General features: G+C 29.3%; 6 protein-coding genes across 6 annotated transcripts; 5 read left to right on the top strand and 1 right to left on the bottom strand.

The window, feature by feature from the left end:
* Positions 1-271: 271 nt before the first annotated feature.
* On the top strand, positions 272-4,245 carry LOC145747327 (26S proteasome non-ATPase regulatory subunit 13-like). The gene is made up of 11 exons (XM_082564875.1): positions 272-465; positions 548-608; positions 714-825; positions 1,116-1,246; positions 1,549-1,720; positions 2,204-2,283; positions 2,639-2,764; positions 2,966-3,028; positions 3,148-3,288; positions 3,664-3,720; positions 4,010-4,245. The coding sequence occupies exons 1-11, from the start codon at positions 368-370 to the stop codon at positions 4,103-4,105; spliced, it is 1,137 nt and encodes a 378-aa protein (XP_082421001.1). The 5' UTR covers positions 272-367; the 3' UTR covers positions 4,106-4,245.
* A 335-nt stretch (positions 4,246-4,580) lies between these two features.
* On the top strand, positions 4,581-8,047 carry LOC145763950 (carbohydrate sulfotransferase 1-like). Its single transcript, XM_082575505.1, has 5 exons — positions 4,581-4,795; positions 4,966-5,229; positions 6,393-6,561; positions 6,721-6,863; positions 7,618-8,047. Exons 1-5 carry the CDS (start codon positions 4,656-4,658, stop codon positions 8,030-8,032), a joined length of 1,131 nt encoding a protein of 376 aa, XP_082431631.1. The 5' UTR covers positions 4,581-4,655; the 3' UTR covers positions 8,033-8,047.
* On the top strand, positions 5,379-13,830 carry LOC145763951 (solute carrier family 22 member 15-like). The gene is made up of 2 exons (XM_082575506.1): positions 5,379-5,391; positions 11,898-13,830. Exon 2 carries the CDS (start codon positions 11,900-11,902, stop codon positions 13,361-13,363), a length of 1,464 nt encoding a protein of 487 aa, XP_082431632.1. The 5' UTR covers positions 5,379-5,391; positions 11,898-11,899; the 3' UTR covers positions 13,364-13,830.
* Positions 8,602-11,567, top strand: LOC145763949 (carbohydrate sulfotransferase 1-like). Its single transcript, XM_082575504.1, has 5 exons — positions 8,602-8,758; positions 8,927-9,190; positions 9,831-9,999; positions 10,156-10,298; positions 10,645-11,567. Exons 1-5 carry the CDS (start codon positions 8,619-8,621, stop codon positions 11,063-11,065), a joined length of 1,137 nt encoding a protein of 378 aa, XP_082431630.1. The 5' UTR covers positions 8,602-8,618; the 3' UTR covers positions 11,066-11,567.
* Positions 13,831-14,384: 554 nt separating the features above from the next.
* LOC145748299 (pre-rRNA 2'-O-ribose RNA methyltransferase FTSJ3-like) lies at positions 14,385-16,949 on the bottom strand. The gene has a single exon (XM_082564951.1). The coding sequence runs from the start codon at positions 16,914-16,916 to the stop codon at positions 14,745-14,747; it is 2,172 nt and encodes a 723-aa protein (XP_082421077.1). The 5' UTR covers positions 16,917-16,949; the 3' UTR covers positions 14,385-14,744.
* Positions 16,950-17,632: 683 nt separating this feature from the next.
* Positions 17,633-20,087, top strand: LOC145764068 (octanoyl-[acyl-carrier-protein]:protein N-octanoyltransferase LIPT2, mitochondrial-like). The gene is made up of 6 exons (XM_082575639.1): positions 17,633-17,740; positions 18,035-18,137; positions 18,566-18,652; positions 18,833-18,959; positions 19,252-19,322; positions 19,641-20,087. Exons 1-6 carry the CDS (start codon positions 17,690-17,692, stop codon positions 19,928-19,930), a joined length of 729 nt encoding a protein of 242 aa, XP_082431765.1. The 5' UTR covers positions 17,633-17,689; the 3' UTR covers positions 19,931-20,087.
* The last annotated feature ends 27 nt before the right edge of the window (positions 20,088-20,114 follow it).

Below are 20,114 nucleotides of genomic sequence, written 5' to 3'. Positions count from 1 at the left end.
AAATTATTTGTAAATAAAACGTTTTAAAAACATAATTAGGTAATATATTATTATTTAGGCATACTTAGAATAAATATTTAAAAAGTTTAGTTAATTTTTTACCAAAATTTGTTAATTTTATTTGTATTTTTGTGAAAATACTTAATTTAAAATATATTTTAAAGCAAACTTAATGTTTTTTTAATCAATTTAAATAAATTTTATGGTTTTCAGTTTTTTTAATTTAAATTTATTTGGAAACTTCTACATAAAAAAAACGATTTGACAAAAATTTATTTTGAGTGACACGAAATTTTTCAATTCAAACTTCAGTAAAACTAAAACTATTTAAATATTAGTTTCGTGATATTAAACCAAATTAATCAATATGGAAAAAGTAAATGAGTACTTGAAGGAACAACAGGCGGCCAGCTCACCAGAGTTAGCTTCAACATGGTCAAAAATTGAGGAATTATATTCGAAAAAGTAAGTTTTTGTTATGTTTAACGTTAAAGCATTGGACAAGTAAAATCTAAAAATGTTGTTAAACACTTCGTTTATTTTTAAGATTGTGGCATCAACTTACAGTTTTAATTCAAGAATCTGTCAAATCTGAGCCATTCAAGCAGGTACAAATATTTTGTTGTATTTATTTGTATTAAATTGACTTTAAAATGAGGATAACTAAAAAATGTAAAAATTAAAATACTAAAATAAATTTAAATTGTTTTTAGGGAACAGATTTTTTGTCTCTATACAAACACTTTATTGCTGAGTTTGAAAACAAAATAAATCCTCTATCTCTTGTAGAAATTGTCTGCCCTTACATTATTCGACAATTTACAGGTATTATTTTATTACACATAAATAAATTTAGACTTTTTACTAAAGGTATTTTTTTGGAGTTTAATAATCATGCCATAATATACCATTGGATTTTTATAAAAACATTCAATATTCATGGCAAAATTGAAAATAAAATAGATTTTGTCATTTTTCGTTTGCATTAATAAAATATTTGTTTTACATTTACTTTAATTGATGTATGATAAATCTAAATAAAAAATAGGCAATAAAATCATATAAAATAAATTACATATTGCATAATTTAATATATTAATTTTTTTATACCCTAGAACCGAAAGATGCAATTGAATTTCTTGAAAAAATTCGGGAAAAAACCAAAGCATCAAAAGAGGCAACAATTTTATGTTCAACTGCGATTGGAAATATTCATTTACTCGCTAATGACTATCCCGCTACAAAGGTAGTTTTAATAAAGTTTAATTTAAAATTAATTAAAACATAAATAATATTTATTTTTCTAAGTAGATTTCTGTAATGATACACTTTAAATTAATTAAAAATTTGTGGTTTGGAAATAACATTAACATTTAAAAGTTTATCTGTTGCAGATTTTTTTATTTAAATTCTTTTTAGAAATAAATTTAATTTTTATATTACATTTGTTAAATAATAGGTGAAATGTTTATCAACTTTTTTCATAGATGATTTTATTCTTTGTTCATTAATTTCATTAATAATAATCAAGTCGATCTTTTACACTAGGAAATAATGGAGAAAAGTGAAGTGATGTTGGATGAACTACCAGGAGTTACGGTTGTACATAGCAGGTTTTATGAGTTGTGTAGCAACTATCACCAGATTCTATGCAACCATAATGAATATTATAAAGATGCTTTAAGATATTTAGGATGCGTTGAGATGGAATCTATCCCAAGTAAGTATTTTACTAATAGTTTTATTGATTAAATATATATGCACATAGAGTTACTGTCATCATTTAATTAAATTTAACCCAAAACCATATATATACCCCAAAAATGCTATTAATGGCAGTTTCAAAATTTTGGAAATGTCCATTTTGTTGAATAGTTTTCAGTCATATTGGTGAATAACAAATATGTAGATGTATACATTTAAATTAACAAAAGCTTGAACCATCTATACATAATGGAGCTTAGTGGACAATATATATATATAGGTGTGTCATATTTATATGCATACAAAATAAATAAAACTTTCATTTGTGGTGCAAAGGCAAGCTATCACGGTCAAGTATTTGTTAGGGGTTACCACCGCATTGTGACTATTACAATCCCAACTGTGAGGTGGGGTATTGCCTAGTAAAGTCTAATGTTTAAAAAAAAGGAATTTCCTAAGTTGTTGTTGGTAATTTTGAAATTTTCCTTCTTTTTTTTAGTTCCAGAGCAGCAAGAGAGAGCTTTCAACCTGGGTTTAGCTGGTTTAATGGGAGACAAAGTTTTTAATTTTGGGGAACTGGTAAATTGGTTTTAATAATATTTGTGCTTGTGTTGATGGTTTTATTTAATTTTGAGTAAGTAAACAATTGTATTCTTTTATTATCATGTATAATGGAGTTTGGTGGACAATATATATATGTATATAGGTTCAATCTATAAGCCTAATAAATAATTAAAACAGCCTTTTGTGGTGTGCAGGTAAATGTTAGTTGTAAGTTGGGTTTATATTATGAAAAGTACATTGCCATTCGTAGTATGGGCATTAACTAGTTTAGTTAATAAAAGTATATATATATGTCTATTTTTGATGAATCATTACTTAAAAAAAAATAGAAAATTTTAAGGTTTTATAATTTTTTTTCTTAATATTTCAGCTTCAACACCCGATATTAGAGTCTCTCAAAGACACATCCCGACAATGGTTGGTTGATCTTTTGTTTGCTTTCAACAGTGGAGATATCGAGAAAATGACTGAACTTGAATCTCACTGGATTGCACAAGTAAATTTATTGTATTTTTTAATGTAAACTTTTTTAAGTTTTATTTTTCGGTTGATTTTTTGTACGTATATTTTTGATAAATTTTATTGTCCATTTTTCATTTTTTTTTTCGAGTTTTTCTTTTTTTTGTTTCTTATTATTATTATTGCCCATTTAAAAAAAAAACTTTAAACATTTAACAGCAATCATTATTTATTTTAGCCTGATTTGTTGACTAACCAACTTAAACTACGACAAAAAATAATGCTTTTATGCTTAATGGAGGTAAGTCTGTCCTATTATTTATAAATTTCTAATAAAGTCACAAAACTCTAAAATACATTTAACCTAAATTCAAATTTTCTTCTAGACATTTTTTATAAAATTTTTCTGTTTATTCATAGATGACCTTCATTCGACCTTCAAACAATCGACAAATTGCATTTGAAGAAATAGCTACTAAAACCGGGATTCCCCTAAATGAAGTTGAAATTCTAGCAATGAAAGCGATGTCACTTGGGTTGGTGAAGGGAACCATTGACCAGGTTTAAAAGATGAAATAAATTTATCTATTTGGGTTTATTTATAAACTTAAAATATAACTTTGTTTAGTTTTATTTGTATGATCAGCAGTGTGGTGTAGTGGTTATAATACTTAGCTTTACTCCATGAGGTTTCAAGTTTGATCCTTACTGATCTTATGCTGTAGTGCCCTTGAGTAAAGTGCTATAAACGGTGCAAACTCTTGTTGAGCCAAAACCAATTCCTGTCAAACAAAAATATATTATTTTTTTCCTAACTGCCAAATTAACTTAAGGCTGGGTTATAGTAACAAATGGGGCTTTCTGTTAAGGTAAAAAAGTTATTCTTTTAACATTGAAATAAATACAAAAATGTAAAATAAAATGTTGTTGTTTTAGGTGGAACAGAAAGTTCATATGACATGGGTACAACCCCGTGTGTTGGACAAACAACAGGTACATGAATATTGGTATTCAATTCTTATAAGACTGACTTTACAACCTTTAAAATTTTACTTTTTCTGTACTGGTTCAGTTTTAATTTAACTTAGCTAGTTTGAAAGAATATTCTACATAAATGTTGTTGTGTTTTTTATTACTTTTAGTTATCAAGTCATTAATTGCCCTTGCCAGTTTAATATCTTGGCAATATGTTAATAGTGATTTTAAACGTTTGGTACCCATTATTAGTTAGTATAATTAAAAGAAATTGGTGATAATTAAATCTATTTTTGTTGTAAATTAGGTTTCAAAAATGAAGTCAAAACTAGAAACTTGGTGTTATGATGTGTCTTCAATTGAATCAATAATATCACAAAAAGCCAACGATATTTTAACTTGAATACAACAAATTTACTGATATATTGGATATTGTCATTTTTCAAAAGACTACAATTTTTTCACAATTCAATTTTTGTTTAAAGTAACTGTTAATAAAATTAAAGTTCAACTTTCGTTTGAGTATAAAAAATAAAAAAAATTACAAACAAATCTGTTTAGAAATAAGTTTCTAAATGATTCTAACTTAATATTTAGACTGTGCTAAATTATTTGTAAATTTAATTAAAAAAAATACTTTTTAGCGCTCATTTTTGAAACGGAAACCCCAGGATTATTTCGTAACAATTGATATAAGTTGATTAAGTTATAATAATGTCCGGCTTAACCAAAGAAAGTTTCAAAACTAAATGTTAATCCATAATTAAAATAATATACTGATAGTTGAGCGGCGGTTTTTCTAACATGCCCGCAGGCTTTTTAAATACTTGTACTCAGTGTTTAACACAGAAGGTATAGAGTGAAGGGTCATAGAAACACAAGGGGATCATGATCGATAAGTTCAATGGTAGAAACTAGTTGATAGTTTGAGCTGTACAAGTTAAGGACTTTAGATGTATTCTAGGCTTTGTTCTTGGAAAGTTATTTTATGTTTTACCTTGGTTTATTTTATCTATGAATTCAGCTATGTTTTTCATAAAGATGAAATTACTAATATCAAGTTTGGTTATTCAACTCCTGTGAATTTAGAAAGGTAATTACTTGTTTAAATGTTACATATATGCAATGATTAAACATTGTTTTTATTCTGCTGCTATATAGGATTTTAAGTTTATTAGTCATTTTTAAAATTGAACATATTCATTTAACCGTATTTAACTTTAAAATTCTTCAAAACTTTACAATATAATTTCTAATTTTTAGACATATTCCACCAAAAAAGGTTAAAACAGATGCAGTTATATTGTTAACACAAATGCGAAGTGGATCCAGCTTCGTAGGTGAAATATTCAACAGAAATCCTGGAATATCTTACTTTTATGAACCTCTATATCCTTATGGAGTTTGTAATAGAAAACATAAGACTGATGTTGCTGATTATTTTAAGGCAATTTTCAAATACGATTTCGAGAAAGTGAAAGAACTATACAGAAATGCAATTGCTTATTCTGGAGTGCTGAGGAAAACGTAAATTGCAAGTTGTTTGTTTTATTTGTAAAAGTAACATATTAGCACAGTGCTGTGGTGGTTATATATATCACTTGCCTTTACTACCAAGATCGTGGTTTTGATATTCAGCAGTTTTATGCTGTAGCGCACTTGAGTAAAACGCTATAAACAGTAGGCCTATAAACTTTTACAAATTGTTAAGGCGAATTCACACATGTAGCGTTAATAGCGTTTTTTGGATAAAGCGTTTCTTACGTCACTTTCTGTCAAAAGCGTTAAAATTAGCAGAAAAAACGCAGCGATCGAGTTGAAATATTTAACGCTTCGTCGTCATGGTAACAAGGAAACCTAAAGGTTTTTCGGTAGGCTGCAGTAACTTATTTATGTTTAAAGTTATAAACTGTTTAAGGCTATAAACTAGGCATAGGCTAAATTATAATTATATTAATACCAAGAAAGTGCCATTTTTATTTAAAAAAACAGCTATATTTGGACTGTGTGTAACTTTGTTATTAAATAAATCAGCCAGAGCATCAAAAAAGAATTTGCGCAAAAATACATTGAAATTTTGTATGATTTTTTACTATTTATGTGCAGGGGCTATACTGAGTAGCAGTTTAACGAAACATATCTAAAGCGGCAAGCGTTAAAGCTTAGAAAGCGTTTTTAACACTAGCACTGCTAAACCCGCTACTTGAGTGAATCCGCCTTTTAAGTCAACACGAGACTGGGTCGGAGTAACAACTATATGTTTAGGCCGTAAAGTCTACTACATTTAAAATACTATATACAAAAAATACTAAAAGACATGCCATAAATTGTATAGATAATTTTTAAAATACGATGCACAAATATAAACCGGCAGCGTGGTGTAGTGATAAGAACATTGCTACACATACATGAGGTCGTGGGTTCAATCCCCACTGCTTTTATGCTGTAGCGCCCTTGAGTAAGGCGATATAAACGGTATGAACTCCTGTTGAGCCAGAACTTAATCAGCAGCATAATTACCGGGCAATTATAATCTATAATATCCCAAACTGCCACAGGCAACTCGAGACTGGGTCGGAGTAACAGTTGTTACTCTAAACAGTTGTTACTCTATGTTTAAGTCGCGCATTCGACCTTCCCACATCAAGGATAAAGATATATACAAAAAATAATTTACAATTTTTTTTTAGTTGTCTTACTCAAGCAATGTGTTTTATTGGGATGGAAAAATGCGGCAAATTTCTGTCACGCGATTTAAAAATGTGCGTTATTTCGAATGGATTACAAAAATGTCCAAATAAATTGAATTTAACTAAATTAAGTGAAAGAATGAAAACGCAAGACTTATTTGTTTTTAAGGTAAACAATAAATAACATTTTTACACATTTAATTTATTACACTTTTGTGATTTTGTCAATAAAAATCTAGAGCTTATATATTTTCTATTAAACCATTTTGAACACAAATAAAACAACCATAAGCATTTTAATTTTAAGAATTTATAAATTACAATTCAGGTGATTCGATTGTGTGATATTAAGGACATTGAACCAATATTAACTGATCCAAATTTTAATGTGAAAATTGTTCATCTGGTGAGAGATCCTAGAGCTATTCTTAATTCCAGGAACTTGTCAGCTGATACAGCTAAAAACATAAGGTAAAGTAAATCATTTAATGGGGTCGACTGAAAATGAGGGAATGGAAAATGAAGGAACGGAAATTGAAGGAACGGAAAATGAAGGAGCCGGAAAATGAAGGAACGGAAAATGAAGTAACCGGAAAATGAAGGAACTGGAAATGAAGGAACGGAAAATGAAGGAACCGGAAATTGAAGGAACGGAAATTGAAGAAAAGTGAAAAAAGGAGAGGGCGAAATCTTAAAAAAATAAAACGCGGAAATGCCGTTGACTGTTTATTTAGGATTACTGTCATTTATTCGAGAACTGATAAGCGATAATGAGTTAATTTTTATTACCCCAGCATACCCTACCTCTCTTCTATAAAATACCCGTTAATTTCTAAAATAATATTGACTTAAATACAAATAAACAGTCAACGGAATTTTCGCGTTTTATTTTTTTAAGATTCCGCCTTTCCTTTTTTCACTTTCCTTCAATTTCCGTTCCTTCATTTTCCGGTTCCTTCATTTTCCGTTCCTTCATTTTCCGGTTCCTTCATTTTCCGTTCCTTCATTTTCCGGTTCCTTCATTTTCCGTTCCTTCATTTTCCGGTTCCTTCATTTTCCGTTCCTTCATTTTCCGGTTCCTTCATTTTCCGTTCCTTCAATTTCCGTTCCTTTATTTTCCATTCCCTCAAATTCCGCGTCCCCATTTAATGAAGATATGTTAAACTAAAGTATACGTTATTTAACAAGCCTAGATTTTGTTCTACAACTTGTATATTTAATTTAGTGACATGAGCAGCAGTCTTTGCTCACAATTGGAATCTCTAGTCAGTTACAACAACCCCTCAATTTTAAATTCTTCAAACTATTTTCTTGTTCGCCACGAAGATATATCATTACATCCTGTTCAATGGGCTGAAAGAATTTATGATTTTATTGGGTTTTCACTGGATTATAAAGTTAAAAAATGGTTAGAACATGCTACATCGGCAAACAATTCAAATTTGTTAGCCCAAAAACTAAAATACGGAACAACACGAAATTCGAGTGATGTCATTTCGCATTGGCGAAATGAACTGGAATATACTGGGATTGAATATGTTCAAAATCTATGCAAAATATCAATGAAAAAACTTGGGTATTTTAGTTTTAATAATTATAATGATGTTAAGAATCTTACAAACCCAAGTTTCGGGACTTGAAAATTGTTTTAATATGTCGATTATTTACTTCAAATAGGTCAAAATATATATTTGTTTGATTAATTAAAAATAAAACACAAGTACAAAAAAATTTTTGTTTTTCTCATATATTTATCCTCGATGTTGGAAAGATGATATTACAGTTAAAACATTAAGTAACATTTGTTACTTACCTATTCACAATTAATAGTTTTTAATAATATCAGTAATAACTGCCAGTCTTGCCAATGCTTACAGGAGTTCTTGCTGTTTATAGCATTTAACTAAATGACTACGACATAAGAGCAGTGGGAATCGAACACAGGACCTTTTGTAATAAGGCCAAATATTCTATTCGCTGCGCCATTGCGGTTTATGCTTAATTTTCCTAAGCAATTATTTAAATAACGCGCGTACTCACTACAACGTGTTTTTGCTTTATATATCAACACTTTTTTACCCACAATTAAACCAATTTAACGTAATTCACATCCTCGGGCACTTGTTTTAAACTGCCTTAGGTCTTATTAACGTTTTGCACTTAAACTTTAGCACATAAAAAAGTAATTTTGGTAAAATTAGTAGAAATATAATCTAAGGACTTAAGATGTATTTTAGTAACTATTTCTGCAAAGTGGTTTTATGCTTTGCGTTAGTTTTTATGGTTTCTGAATTCTGTTATATTTTTCAAAGAGAGGATATTATTTTTAACAAATTTAGTTATCCTAGACCAATTATATCAGAAAGGTAAACAACTGCTTATTTATTGAATACAGGCTAATAAAACATTGGTGTTTTGTCAGATTTTATTTAACAATCTAATTTATGAATTAGAAATAGCTATGAACTATAACAACTGGCTTAAAATATACATTTATAGTGAATGACATTACAAAATCACTCTTTAATTTTTAGACATATTCCACCAATAAAGGTTAAAACAGATGCAGTTATATTGTTAACACAAATGAGAAGTGGCTCCAGCTTCGTAGGTGAAATATTCAACAGAAACCCTGGAATATCTTACTTTTATGAACCTCTATATCCTTATGGCGATTGTGATGAAAAACATAAGACTGATTATACCGATTATTTCAAAGCCGTTTTTAATTACGATTTTGAAAAGATTAAGATATTGTATAAAACTGCAATTGAGTTCACTGGTGTGCCAAAAAGAACGTAAGCTATAAGGATATTGTTTTTACTTCATCACATGTTCGTGTAACACTTGGCTTTATTGTATGATGTGTTCGATCACCATTGCTTCCATGCTGTTGCACCTTTAAGTAATGCACTTAAATCGCTGTAAACTTTTGCTAAGTCTAAAATTAAAGGCAGAATTAATATTTGAGCCTAATGATCAACTTAATAACTAAACTGACAAAGTCAGCTCGAGACTAAAAAAGGGCAACAAATGACTCTAAAATTTGAAACCAGTATTTTTACTTTTTTTTGTATATATCTTTATTCTCGATGTGGGAAAGTCGAATGCGCGACTTAAACATAGAGTAACAACTGTTACCCCGACCCAGTCTCGAGTTGCCTGTGGCAGTTTCGGATATTATATAGATTATAATTTCCCGGTAATTCTGCTGCTGATTAAGTGCTGGCTTAGCAGGAGTTCATATCGTTTATAGCGCCTTACTCAAGGCCGCTACAATTTGAGAGCAGTGGGGATTGAACCCACGATAGCCTTCTTACCACTACACTTTGCTGTCGGACTTTGGGAAAAATAAAAAAACATTGAATTCAAACAATAGTTATTGTTAACACAGGTATTGCCAATTTTTTAAAGTTAAAATTTAGAAATCTTTTTTAGTTGTCTTACTCAAGCAATGTGTTTCGTTGGGCAAGAAAAGTGCAGCAAATTCCTATCCCGGGATTTAAAAATGTGTCTAAGTTTTAATGGAGTACAAACCTGTCCAAATAAAATGAATTTAACTAAATTGACTGAAAGAATGAGAGCCCAAAACTTAACTGTTTTTAAAGTAAATAATATACAACATTATATGTTATTTCACTTCATTTTTTTAGACTTTTTTACTAAAAAGCTATCCCATTATATAAGCTTAGAGTAACTTTTTGACACACTTTCTAAAAGTTTTTACATTTTACTTGTAATAATTTTATAAATTATTTTATAGGTGAATCGAGTTTGTGATATTAAAGACATTGAACCAATATTAACCGACCCAAATATCAATGTGAAAGTTGTTCATCTGGTAAGAGATCCTAGAGCTATTCTCAATTCCAGGAATTTTACAATGACTAACGCTACAAATATTAGGTAAAATAAGCGAATTTTAATTTTTAAAATCAACGGTAGCGTAGTGTAATCTTTAAAGCACTTGTCTGTACAAAGGTCCTGGGCTCGATTTTTTTATGCTGTAGCGCCCTTGAGAAAGGCGCTATAAACGGTATGAACTCCTGCTAAGTCAACACTGAATAAGCAGCTCATATTTGTTAAGCAATTATAATCTATAATATCCCAAACTGCCAAAGGCAACACGAGACTAGGTTGGGGTAACTAATGTTACTCTATGTTTAGGTCGTGAATTCGATCTTTCCATATCGAAAGCGTATAAATGTGAAAAAAGGTGTTTCTTGTTTATCAACTTTCATCTTAAATTTAGGGAGAAGAGTAGCAGCCTTTGCTCACAATTAGAATCTCTAGTCAGTTACAACAACCCCTCAATTTTAAATTCTTTAAACTATTTTCTTGTTCGCCACGAAGATATATCATTACATCCTGTTCAATGGGCTGAAAGAATTTATGATTTTATTGGCTTTTCGCTGGATTATAAAGTTAAAAAATGGTTAGAACATGCTACATCGGTGAACAATTCAAATTTGTTAGCCCAAAAACTAAGATACGAAACTATACGAAATTCGAGTGATGTAATTTTACGTTGGCGCAATGAGTTAAAATTTACTGGGGTTATTAATGTTCAAAATCTATGCAAAATATCAATGAAAAAACTTGGTTATTTAAATTTTTATAATTATTATGATGTTAGGAATCTTACGAAGCCAAGTTATAAAAAGTTATTTTAGGTTTTTTATTATGTCCAAATTTTTATTGTGCTTATGAGTTACTTTAAAAATTCTAAGTTTTTTACACACTTATTAGACTATTTAAGAAATTATATTTTTGATATTTTAAACATTTATTTATATCACGCGCCACGAAGTGTGTTTATTCATGCATTGTTTGAAAAATCGCTTTATCCTCGCTATTCATTAACCAGCTGATACACGTAACTGAGTGATCGTGTTAGTTTATTATTAATTGTAGCTTCCGGGTATAAAGTTATAGTCAGTACACAAGGACAACATCACAAATAGCAATATATTTACTCAAAAAGTTAAGGTAATATGTTAAATTTGTAATATACAGCTGTATTTATGCTCGCTAGTAATTGTGATTTAACCATTCATTATCTAACTAATTGCCCATACTGCCATACAACAATAATATTAGCATACAATATCAGTTTTTGCTTTTTGTTTTACGGAAATTTAAAATTTAATTAGTTTAATTTAAGGTTAATATGGTAAATAATTTGTAATCAGCCTTTTATCACCATTTTAATGTTTATGTTCCTTTAATGTTTATGTTTTTTTAATGTTTATTTAAATTTTTTTTTTATTTTGGTTTTTCGCGCATTAATGACAGTGAATAATAATATATACAATAAATATAACAATAATGCGACGGGAAAAATGACAAAATCAATTCAATGATTTAAAACATGCCAAAAGTATTGGTATTTACATAAAGATTTTAAGTATGTTATGGCATAGTCACCAAACGCAAAATTCTATATTTTATGCTTGTATTTAATTTTTATTTTCTATTCAGAAATTAGGTTTAAATTTATTATTTAAATGGATGTTGATGACAGTTACACAAAAGTCGTCGGGACCTTTGGTCGATACCAATTACTGGTTTACCTAGTTTTTTCAATTTTCATGTTTGGAACCCCATCTATTACATTAATAGTTGTTTTTATTGGGTCATCACCTGTACAATTAAAAGAATTTAACCCAAAAGTTGAGAATGATAGCTCTATTATAGCAGAATGGGATTTATATAGCAGTAAATGGGTCAGTGATCTTATACAATCATTATTTTTTGTTGGATTTTTATTTGGGGTTGTAATATTTGGCCAAGTGTCCGATAAGTTTGGTAGAAAAATAGCTCTGATTGTTGGATTTCATATACTGGCCCCAGTGACTTTATTAACATCGTATTCCTGGTCCTGGGAGGTATTTGCAGCTTGTCGTTTTCTTTCTGGCTTTTTTACCGGAGGAGTTGGACTCGTGGCATTTGTTTACTTGCAAGAAATTATAGGAAGATCATGGTGGGCTATTTCGGGTTCTTACAATAATAATCTTTTCTCGGTTGGGATTGTTTTAATGGCAGTTATGGCTTACTTCATTCCATCCTGGCGACTTTATATGAGAATTTTATTTGTTATCATGGCTGTACCATTACCTTTTTTATGGACTATTCCAGAATCCCCAAGGTGGTTGTACTCAAAATCTAGACTTCTAGACGCAGAAGCAGCATTGGTATATATTGCAAAGAAAAATGGAGTCAAACAGCCGAGCATTTCACTTGTAAAACGATCGGAATCGAAGCCCAACAAAACCTACACCTTATACGATATAATAAAGAATGCTGTGACTTTAAAAAGGGCTCTGGTAATGGCTTTTCTATGGTTTGTAGCCAGTTTAGTTTACTATGCACTTACTATGGCAGCTGGTGAGCTAGCAAAAAATATTTACTTAAGTGAAGCATTTTCTGGATTAGTGGAAATACCTTCTACATTATTAAATGCAATTCTACTGAACAGAGTTTGGTGTGGTAGAAAACGGTCGTCGTTCCTTGGGTTTTTTATCAGCGGTATTTGTTGTTTTGGTTTGATGGCTTACAGTGCAGACAGTGATTCTGTATTTAAGCTAATTCTTGGACTCGGTGGAAAATTTTTTATCAGTTTTTCATTCAACACTTTATATATTTATACACCAGAGTTATTTCCGACATGTGTTAGAAATTTATCTATGGGAACTTTATCAATGGTAGCAAGGATTGGAGGAATACTAGCCTCGTTTGCAAAGAGTTTTATTGAAACAAACGGTATTGCTGGGTACCTTATGTTTGCTATATGTGGGATTTCAGCAAGTTTTCTAACTTTTATGTTGCCTGAGACCTTGGGTTTGAAACCACCTGACTCATTTGATGACCTATTGATTAATCAAAAAGGAATTAAAATGAAGAAATATTTAAAAGAAAGTGATGAGAACGAAGATACAGAATACCTTATAGAAAGGAATGATGGAATTTAAATTATAAACACCTAAAATGTTGCATATCTGTAAGATTAGAAGCTTTAATAAAAATTTGGTTAGAAATTAAAACTGATTTTTTTTTACAATACTAATTTTTTTCTATGCTTCAAGTTAATATAACTTGTTTTTACTTAGTTTATGTTTTATTGCAAACCCCTTAATATTACACAAATTGAAATCACCTAAAATGTTGCATATCTATAATTTTATAAGCTTTAAAAAAAGTTGGTTAGAAATTAAAACTTCTTTTATAATGCTAATTTTTTTCTATGCTTTAAGTTAATATAATATATAACTTGTTTTTACTTAGTTTATGTTTTATTGCAAACCCCTTAATATTACACAAATAAAAATCATATAGTTATCATTTTTACTTTTCCTATGGCAATATTTTAATAATCTTAAAATTACAAGTTTCTGTCTTATTTATATTTTATTTTTTACAGTTTACCTACAGTAACTAAACGACTAGTTATTGAATGATTTTTATTTTAACACAATTTTATGTCAAAACTTTTTTATTTTAAATTAATATTTTATTTTACCTTCACAATATATTAACAACAAAATGCATGATATCTTAAATTAACCCTTATTTATTATTATGGTATTATACTTAATATTGCAGTTAATTTTGTGTTAATATTATAAAATCAAATAAGTTTCAAGCCTTGGGGCTTCACATTATATAGTATTAATATTCTAATTGTTTAAATTTTTTTTAAAATGCCAAAAATTAGATTTAAAGTTTGCGTTGTCTTATGTATTTAGAAGGTGTGTCATTTTATTTTAAACTGCTTAAAAAATTGTTGCAAATGACAATTTAGGTTATATTGTTGTGAATATTGCATTGTTTAAAGTTGACATAATATAACTTGCACTTTTAGTAAAAATCGTCCTCTTATTTTCCTTGTACTGGTAGGATTTTAAAATTATTTAGCACTATTATGTCTATATGCAATATGCTTGCCCTAAGTGGTATTATATTATGAGTGTATTAAATATTTTTCGAAGCAAGACAACTAATTTTATTTCTATCATTGTTTATTGTTTATATTTTTTTGGGTGAAAATGGTACATATCGGAAAATAAATACATTATAGAGTATTGAACTGTTGTAGTTAGTTTAACTTTTATAGTAGTTAGAAAAATGTATTATTGTTTATAATGTCACTTAATCTATTATGTCACAAATTGCATTTAGTAAAAAACATGCAACATTTTAATTAAAGACTTTGCATCGAAATTAGGTCGTTACTATTATTTTTACCATGTACATTAACTTTAAAAATTCAAATTTTTGTGTTTAATTATATATATATAATCAGTTTTTCAAAAATTTGTAATATTCTTATAATAACTGTTTTTTACAATGTTTTTACTTTCTTCTTTTTTTCTCTCCTTTTAGATCCTTTTTCATTCTCTTGTCAACAATTTTAATTTTTCCGCTGACACCTGGAGGTCTTCGTACTCTTTTACCTGCTCCCTTTTTCGCAAAAACATAAGTTGTATTCTCTTTCTTTTTCTTGAGCAAACCTGCCTTCTTATAAATCCCCTTAATATGCACAGCTTTCTCTTTGTTGGACATATCAGTCGACTCAGAAATTCCCTCGGCTTGCTTGTGAACTTTTTCCAATTTTTTCATAGATTTTCTCTTTTTTCTTGCCTTTGCTTCGGTTACTTTCTTGATAGTTCGAGCATTGATATCCATTTTCTTTGCCTTGTAAAAACTGATAAGATCCGATGATATAAATGGGTTAAGGTTGTTTCTATGGATACGTCTTTTCTCATCTTCAATAAACCAATCTGGTAAATTACAGTCTTCGTCATTAAAAGTATATCTGTTGTATGACGCATCAATTATTTCACGTTTCTGTTTATTAGATGTTGCAATAACAGTACCAAGTGCAAGATCTTCTGGATCAAGATGATTTTTTGGATTAATTCCTTTTGGTTCGGATTTCTTTTCTTGCAAACCCCTTTCGTTTTCATAATCACTATCAGAGTCTGAATCACTATTATACGCGTCGATTTTCTTCTGAATTTCACTTCTGTCATCTTCTTCGATAGTTGGAGTTTTGACATCTTTTTTGTTCTTGTAAAACTCTTCTGCATTCTTTACTTCTTTATTTTCATCATCATCTTCTATGTTTTTGAAGATATCTTTGTCAAACCATAAGTTTTCTTGTTTGTAAATCTCCTTGCCCACGATCAAAGCATCTGTATCTTCAATCTCTTGATCCTCTTCCATGTTGTCTTCTTCATCAGAAGAGTTTTCATCCGAATCCTCACTTTCAGAGTCCTGTTCATCATCCTCCAAAACAATTTCTTCAACTTGAATTTTTTTGCGAGCATTTGCGATTTTATCTAGTGCAAATAACTCCATGTCTTCTTGTGCGTTGGTGGATTGTGCCATGTTGCTCATCCTTTCCCTTAACTTACTTCTTTCCTTCATCACTGCCTTCTTCTTTTTCTTCAACATCCTGCTCTCATTTTCTTGGATTTCTTCCAATTTTCTCTCAATTTCTTCTTCGCTGTCTAAATCCGATTCCTCCTCATCAACATCTTCAACTTTAGTGGATTGAAGTTTAGCTTTGTTAACTTTCTTGTGCCATTTTAACAAAGCTTTTATTTCCTTTTTACCGCAACTTCGAATATCTTTAGTAAGTTCAATTAATTCATCCGTCACAAATTTATTTTCCTTTTGTTCCTCCTTATCAAACACAAGTTCATTTATTTCACTTAACATCGTAAGTGGGCTGGTTGAGCTTAGAAATTCAGACACTTTTACTTTTTTATACAACAAATCAGTTTCCTCTGTATAACCCTTTGCTTTTTTTTTCTTTTTTGGTTCGAAATCCAGGATATTAACATCTCGTGTTTTGGCCTCAACTTCTTGAAAGACCGACTTTGGATCAAAGAATTTCTTGTCGATTTTATCAGGAGCTACAAACCCTTGACAAACAACAAAAATCTCAGCAGAAACATTTCTAGAAGCTTGTGGTTTTGTGGCATGAACTTTCTCAAACAATTGGTTGAACACCCACAGCAGTGCTTGGTAATCTTTTGACCTGAACACCTTCGTTACAAACCATCCACCCTTGCGTAGAAACTCGCATGATAGTTTAAGTGAATATAAGGTAAGAACTGATTGTGAATATGCATCATGGAGCCAATTTTTACCGACATTAGGTGCACCATCGTGCAGAAAGCAATCCACCTTCCATTTATGTAACTCGTTTTTAATCTGAGTTCGACAGCTTTCTTTTGTGATGTCATCTTGGAAAGTTATGCATCGTGGGATTGGTCGAATTGGAACTAAATCAACTCCTAGAATGATGCTCGACATTGGCATGTGTTCAGACGCCACTTGTAGCCAACCACCGGGCGCAGCACAGAGATCGACTAAAACTTGCGAATTTTGAAGAAAATTAAACTTTTTGTTGAGTTGAAGTAACTTGAAAGCGGATCTGGCACGGTATCCAGTTTCTTTGGCTAAGTGATAATATTTATCCTTACGTGCCTTTGCTGTGGTCTTCTTTTTACCCATTTTGTTAGTTTAATTTTAAACCTAATCCTTGAAAAAATCTGTTATATAAAAGGGGGTTAGTCTGTTAGTTGGTCTCATTTTATCATAGTTACCTAACATCCCGCCGTTTATTACTCTAAATTTAGTCTAGGCAGCTTATAAAACATGGGCGCGCATAGCATCAAGGCCCAAACAATTAACTCAATCGTTTACTGTTATTATTTAAATTACTAAATTAAAACGTTTAATAATTATTTAAAAGCATGATCAAATGATAAACAAATTAAATTATAATATATACGTCTTCAAGGGAAAAAATTTATAAACAGTAACAGAGTAAATTAGACCGAATCTTGTATAAAGAACCCCAGAAAAGAAATAAATTAACGAACTTAATTTGCTCAAATAATTTGCCACGTGCTTGTTGTAAACATGGCAACAAAAGTTGTTACCGATTTAAAACATGAGTCAGATTTTTTATTAAATATTTAAAACGCGATAAAAAATATTAACCAAATATTTTTTCAATTTTTAGTTTATGCATTTTTAGTTCGGTAGTAAATAAAAAGGCATATTTAATGTGATATTAAAAGTTGTTAGGTTATTTTAAGAAAGTGCAATTTTTAACAAAAATGTCAAAGGTCATAAATATGTTGGGACTTTCCCTTAAACCACTTGAATTTAAAAATTTAACTTCGTGAAGTGTTAAACCTTTAGACTAATTTTATTTCATATTCAGATCACTAAATAAGCTAATGTACATTTAAATTTATGTTGGAGAAAATGAATAAACAATGAATCAAGTTTTAAGATGTTTTTATCTTGGAAAAATAAAATATTTGGAGGTAAAACATAAAAAAATATTTAACACCATCTAATTTAGTTTTTCATTTATATTATTTAATTATTAAGTGTTTAGTTAAATGAAGCATTAATTTTATTGTAAAAGTTAAGTCTTAAGCTATGAACTGTTTTTGGCAAGTTTGTTATGAATAGTCTTCTCAAATTGAGGATAAATATTTGTTATCTATTTAATTAAACAAGAAATAAAATTTTTTGTGTTTATTTCTAACTTTTGTAAATTTTAAAAAGTGGTGTATAGCTGATTTTAATTTAGATATATATTATTTTTGTTTAAGGCCTTTAAATTACAAGAAGCATTAGTAAAATGGAATCATTTGAAACCTGAAGAATCTAAACCAACTTTATTGCTTCTTCAGCATGATCCTGTATATACTGTGGGTAAGTTGGATAGGAGTTAGCCTGTTTCTAGTTCAAAAATAATTATTTTAATTATTGTAACTTTATTTTATTTTGTATATTTTTTCAAGTTAACATACTTATGTTTCTTTGACTTTTCTGTTTTTTTTTTATTTATTTATAATGTTATGACCTTATGTTCATGGCCTAAACATGAGGTCACATCATATCAGTTATCTCGACCCAGTCTCAAGATGACTTTGACAGTCTTAGAAGTTATTGATTATAATTGGCTGATAATTAATCTGTTGATTAGTTTTTGGCTCAGCAGAAGTTTATTTTGTTTACTCAAGGGTGCACAACATGAAATCTGTGGTGATCGAATCCGAGACCTCACATAGTAAAAACAAGTGTTCTAACCATTACACCATGCTGCCTGTAGTTTTTTTATTATTTTTCCTTAATGTTAGGTTTAAGATCAAAAATGTACAGCAAGGAAGAGGAACAAAGATTGACTTCGACTTTAGGAGCAGATTTTGTTCGAACTAATAGAGGAGGTAGGTTAGGAAAAAGGATGCATTTACCTAATTTTCTTAATTTTTTCTATATTATAAATAAAAAACACCAAAAAATATAGATGTAGTGTTTGTACAATTTTTAAAACTTGGTCATATTATTATTCATAAAAAAATAAAGTTTTTTAATAAGAATTTGAAGTTGAAATAATTATTTTTTAGGTTTAATAACTTTCCATGGACCTGGTCAGCTTGTAGCTTACCCCATATTAAACTTGAAAGATTTGAAGATTGGAGTTAGGAAATATGTTTGTGACTTGGAAACAGTGATCATAAGACTATGTGCAAAGTAAGTTTATTATATATTTTAAAGTAAATTGTCATCTATAAATTTAGGAGCTTGGTAAACATTATAAATGTATAATTCTATAGAAAAAAAAGTAAAACTTTCATTTGTGGTGTGTGTGTAAATTATTACAGACAAAGATTAGTTAAGAGTTGCAACCATATTTAATGAATATTTAATTAGATTCTAAAGTTTATTTAATTATGTATTTTAACTATTTTATGTATGCTTTTTTAAACTTACAATTTTAATTATTAAGCACCTTTTTAAACCTGTTAATTTGATTTAAATTAAGATACAAGTTAGAAGCTTCTAGATCTCCACATACAGGAGTCTGGATTGGAAACAACAAAATTTGTGCAATGGGTAAAAATAATTTTTTTTAATATAAAAAAAGAAAACTTTAAATTAGAAATAAAAAAAAAATAACTATAAGTTTTTAGCTCTTGGTCTTATACCATATAAAGATGTTTGGGTTTGTTTTATTTAATTTTGTTTACTTGTTAATAAACCCTACAGTCAGTATTTTAATTGTCATAATATGGTAGCAGATCTAATAATTTTCTCAATAATTTACCCACGCACCGCAAACTATTTTTGCGCCTTTAAATTGGACATTCATATATATATCATCCACCAGGCTTCATTATAAATAGATGTAATAACGACATTTATTTATTTCAGGTATTAACACTAAAAAGTCTATCACATCTCATGGCCTTGCTTTAAATTGCAACACAAATCTAGAATGGTACAACCACATTGTCCCTTGTGGTATCCATGGTAAGGGGGTGACGTCATTAACAGAGTGCTTACATCATCAGGTTACCGTTGATGATATATTACCCCATTTTATGGAACAATTTCAGCAAGTTTTTAAGTTTGAGAAATTAAAGTTCTGTCATATATCAGATGATAATCATAATGTTCATGAACTAATAAAGGGTATAACTGGTAATGCTTTGTTATCCTAAGATTTTTAAGTTATTTTTAATAGGTATAACAAAAAAACATGCTAACTAAAATATCATATTTAAAAAGGAATGCAAAATATTATTTTACAAAAATTCTTTGTGTATTTTAGTTACCTTATATTATATTTTATTTTACACAAATGTACAAGTTTTTGCAATAAATACTCCAAGTTAAATTTTGTTT

Source organism: Corella eumyota, chromosome 1, assembly GCF_963082875.1.
Source record: "Corella eumyota chromosome 1, kaCorEumy4.1, whole genome shotgun sequence".
Taxonomy (NCBI): Eukaryota; Metazoa; Chordata; class Ascidiacea; order Phlebobranchia; family Corellidae; genus Corella; species Corella eumyota.
Note: the sequence above shows the minus strand (reverse complement) of the source record. Positions and strands in the feature narration are given on the sequence as shown.

Coding starts and splice junctions, on each gene's coding strand:
- LOC145747327 (XM_082564875.1), top strand. CDS start 368: ATGGAAAAAGTAAATGAGTACTTGAAGGAACAACAGGCGGCCAGCTCA. Junction 1,721..2,203: donor TGAGATGGAATCTATCCCAA/GTAAGTATTTTA, acceptor TCTTTTTTTTAG/TTCCAGAGCAGCAAGAGAGA. Junction 3,289..3,663: donor TGAAGGGAACCATTGACCAG/GTTTAAAAGATG, acceptor TTGTTGTTTTAG/GTGGAACAGAAAGTTCATAT.
- LOC145763950 (XM_082575505.1), top strand. CDS start 4,656: ATGTATTCTAGGCTTTGTTCTTGGAAAGTTATTTTATGTTTTACCTTG. Junction 4,796..4,965: donor ACTCCTGTGAATTTAGAAAG/GTAATTACTTGT, acceptor TCTAATTTTTAG/ACATATTCCACCAAAAAAGG. Junction 5,230..6,392: donor TCTGGAGTGCTGAGGAAAAC/GTAAATTGCAAG, acceptor ATTTTTTTTTAG/TTGTCTTACTCAAGCAATGT.
- LOC145763949 (XM_082575504.1), top strand. CDS start 8,619: ATGTATTTTAGTAACTATTTCTGCAAAGTGGTTTTATGCTTTGCGTTA. Junction 8,759..8,926: donor AGACCAATTATATCAGAAAG/GTAAACAACTGC, acceptor TTTAATTTTTAG/ACATATTCCACCAATAAAGG. Junction 9,191..9,830: donor ACTGGTGTGCCAAAAAGAAC/GTAAGCTATAAG, acceptor AATCTTTTTTAG/TTGTCTTACTCAAGCAATGT.
- LOC145763951 (XM_082575506.1), top strand. CDS start 11,900: ATGGATGTTGATGACAGTTACACAAAAGTCGTCGGGACCTTTGGTCGA.
- LOC145748299 (XM_082564951.1), bottom strand. CDS start 16,916: ATGGGTAAAAAGAAGACCACAGCAAAGGCACGTAAGGATAAATATTAT.
- LOC145764068 (XM_082575639.1), top strand. CDS start 17,690: ATGAATCAAGTTTTAAGATGTTTTTATCTTGGAAAAATAAAATATTTG. Junction 18,138..18,565: donor TGATCCTGTATATACTGTGG/GTAAGTTGGATA, acceptor CCTTAATGTTAG/GTTTAAGATCAAAAATGTAC. Junction 18,960..19,251: donor ATCATAAGACTATGTGCAAA/GTAAGTTTATTA, acceptor ATTTAAATTAAG/ATACAAGTTAGAAGCTTCTA.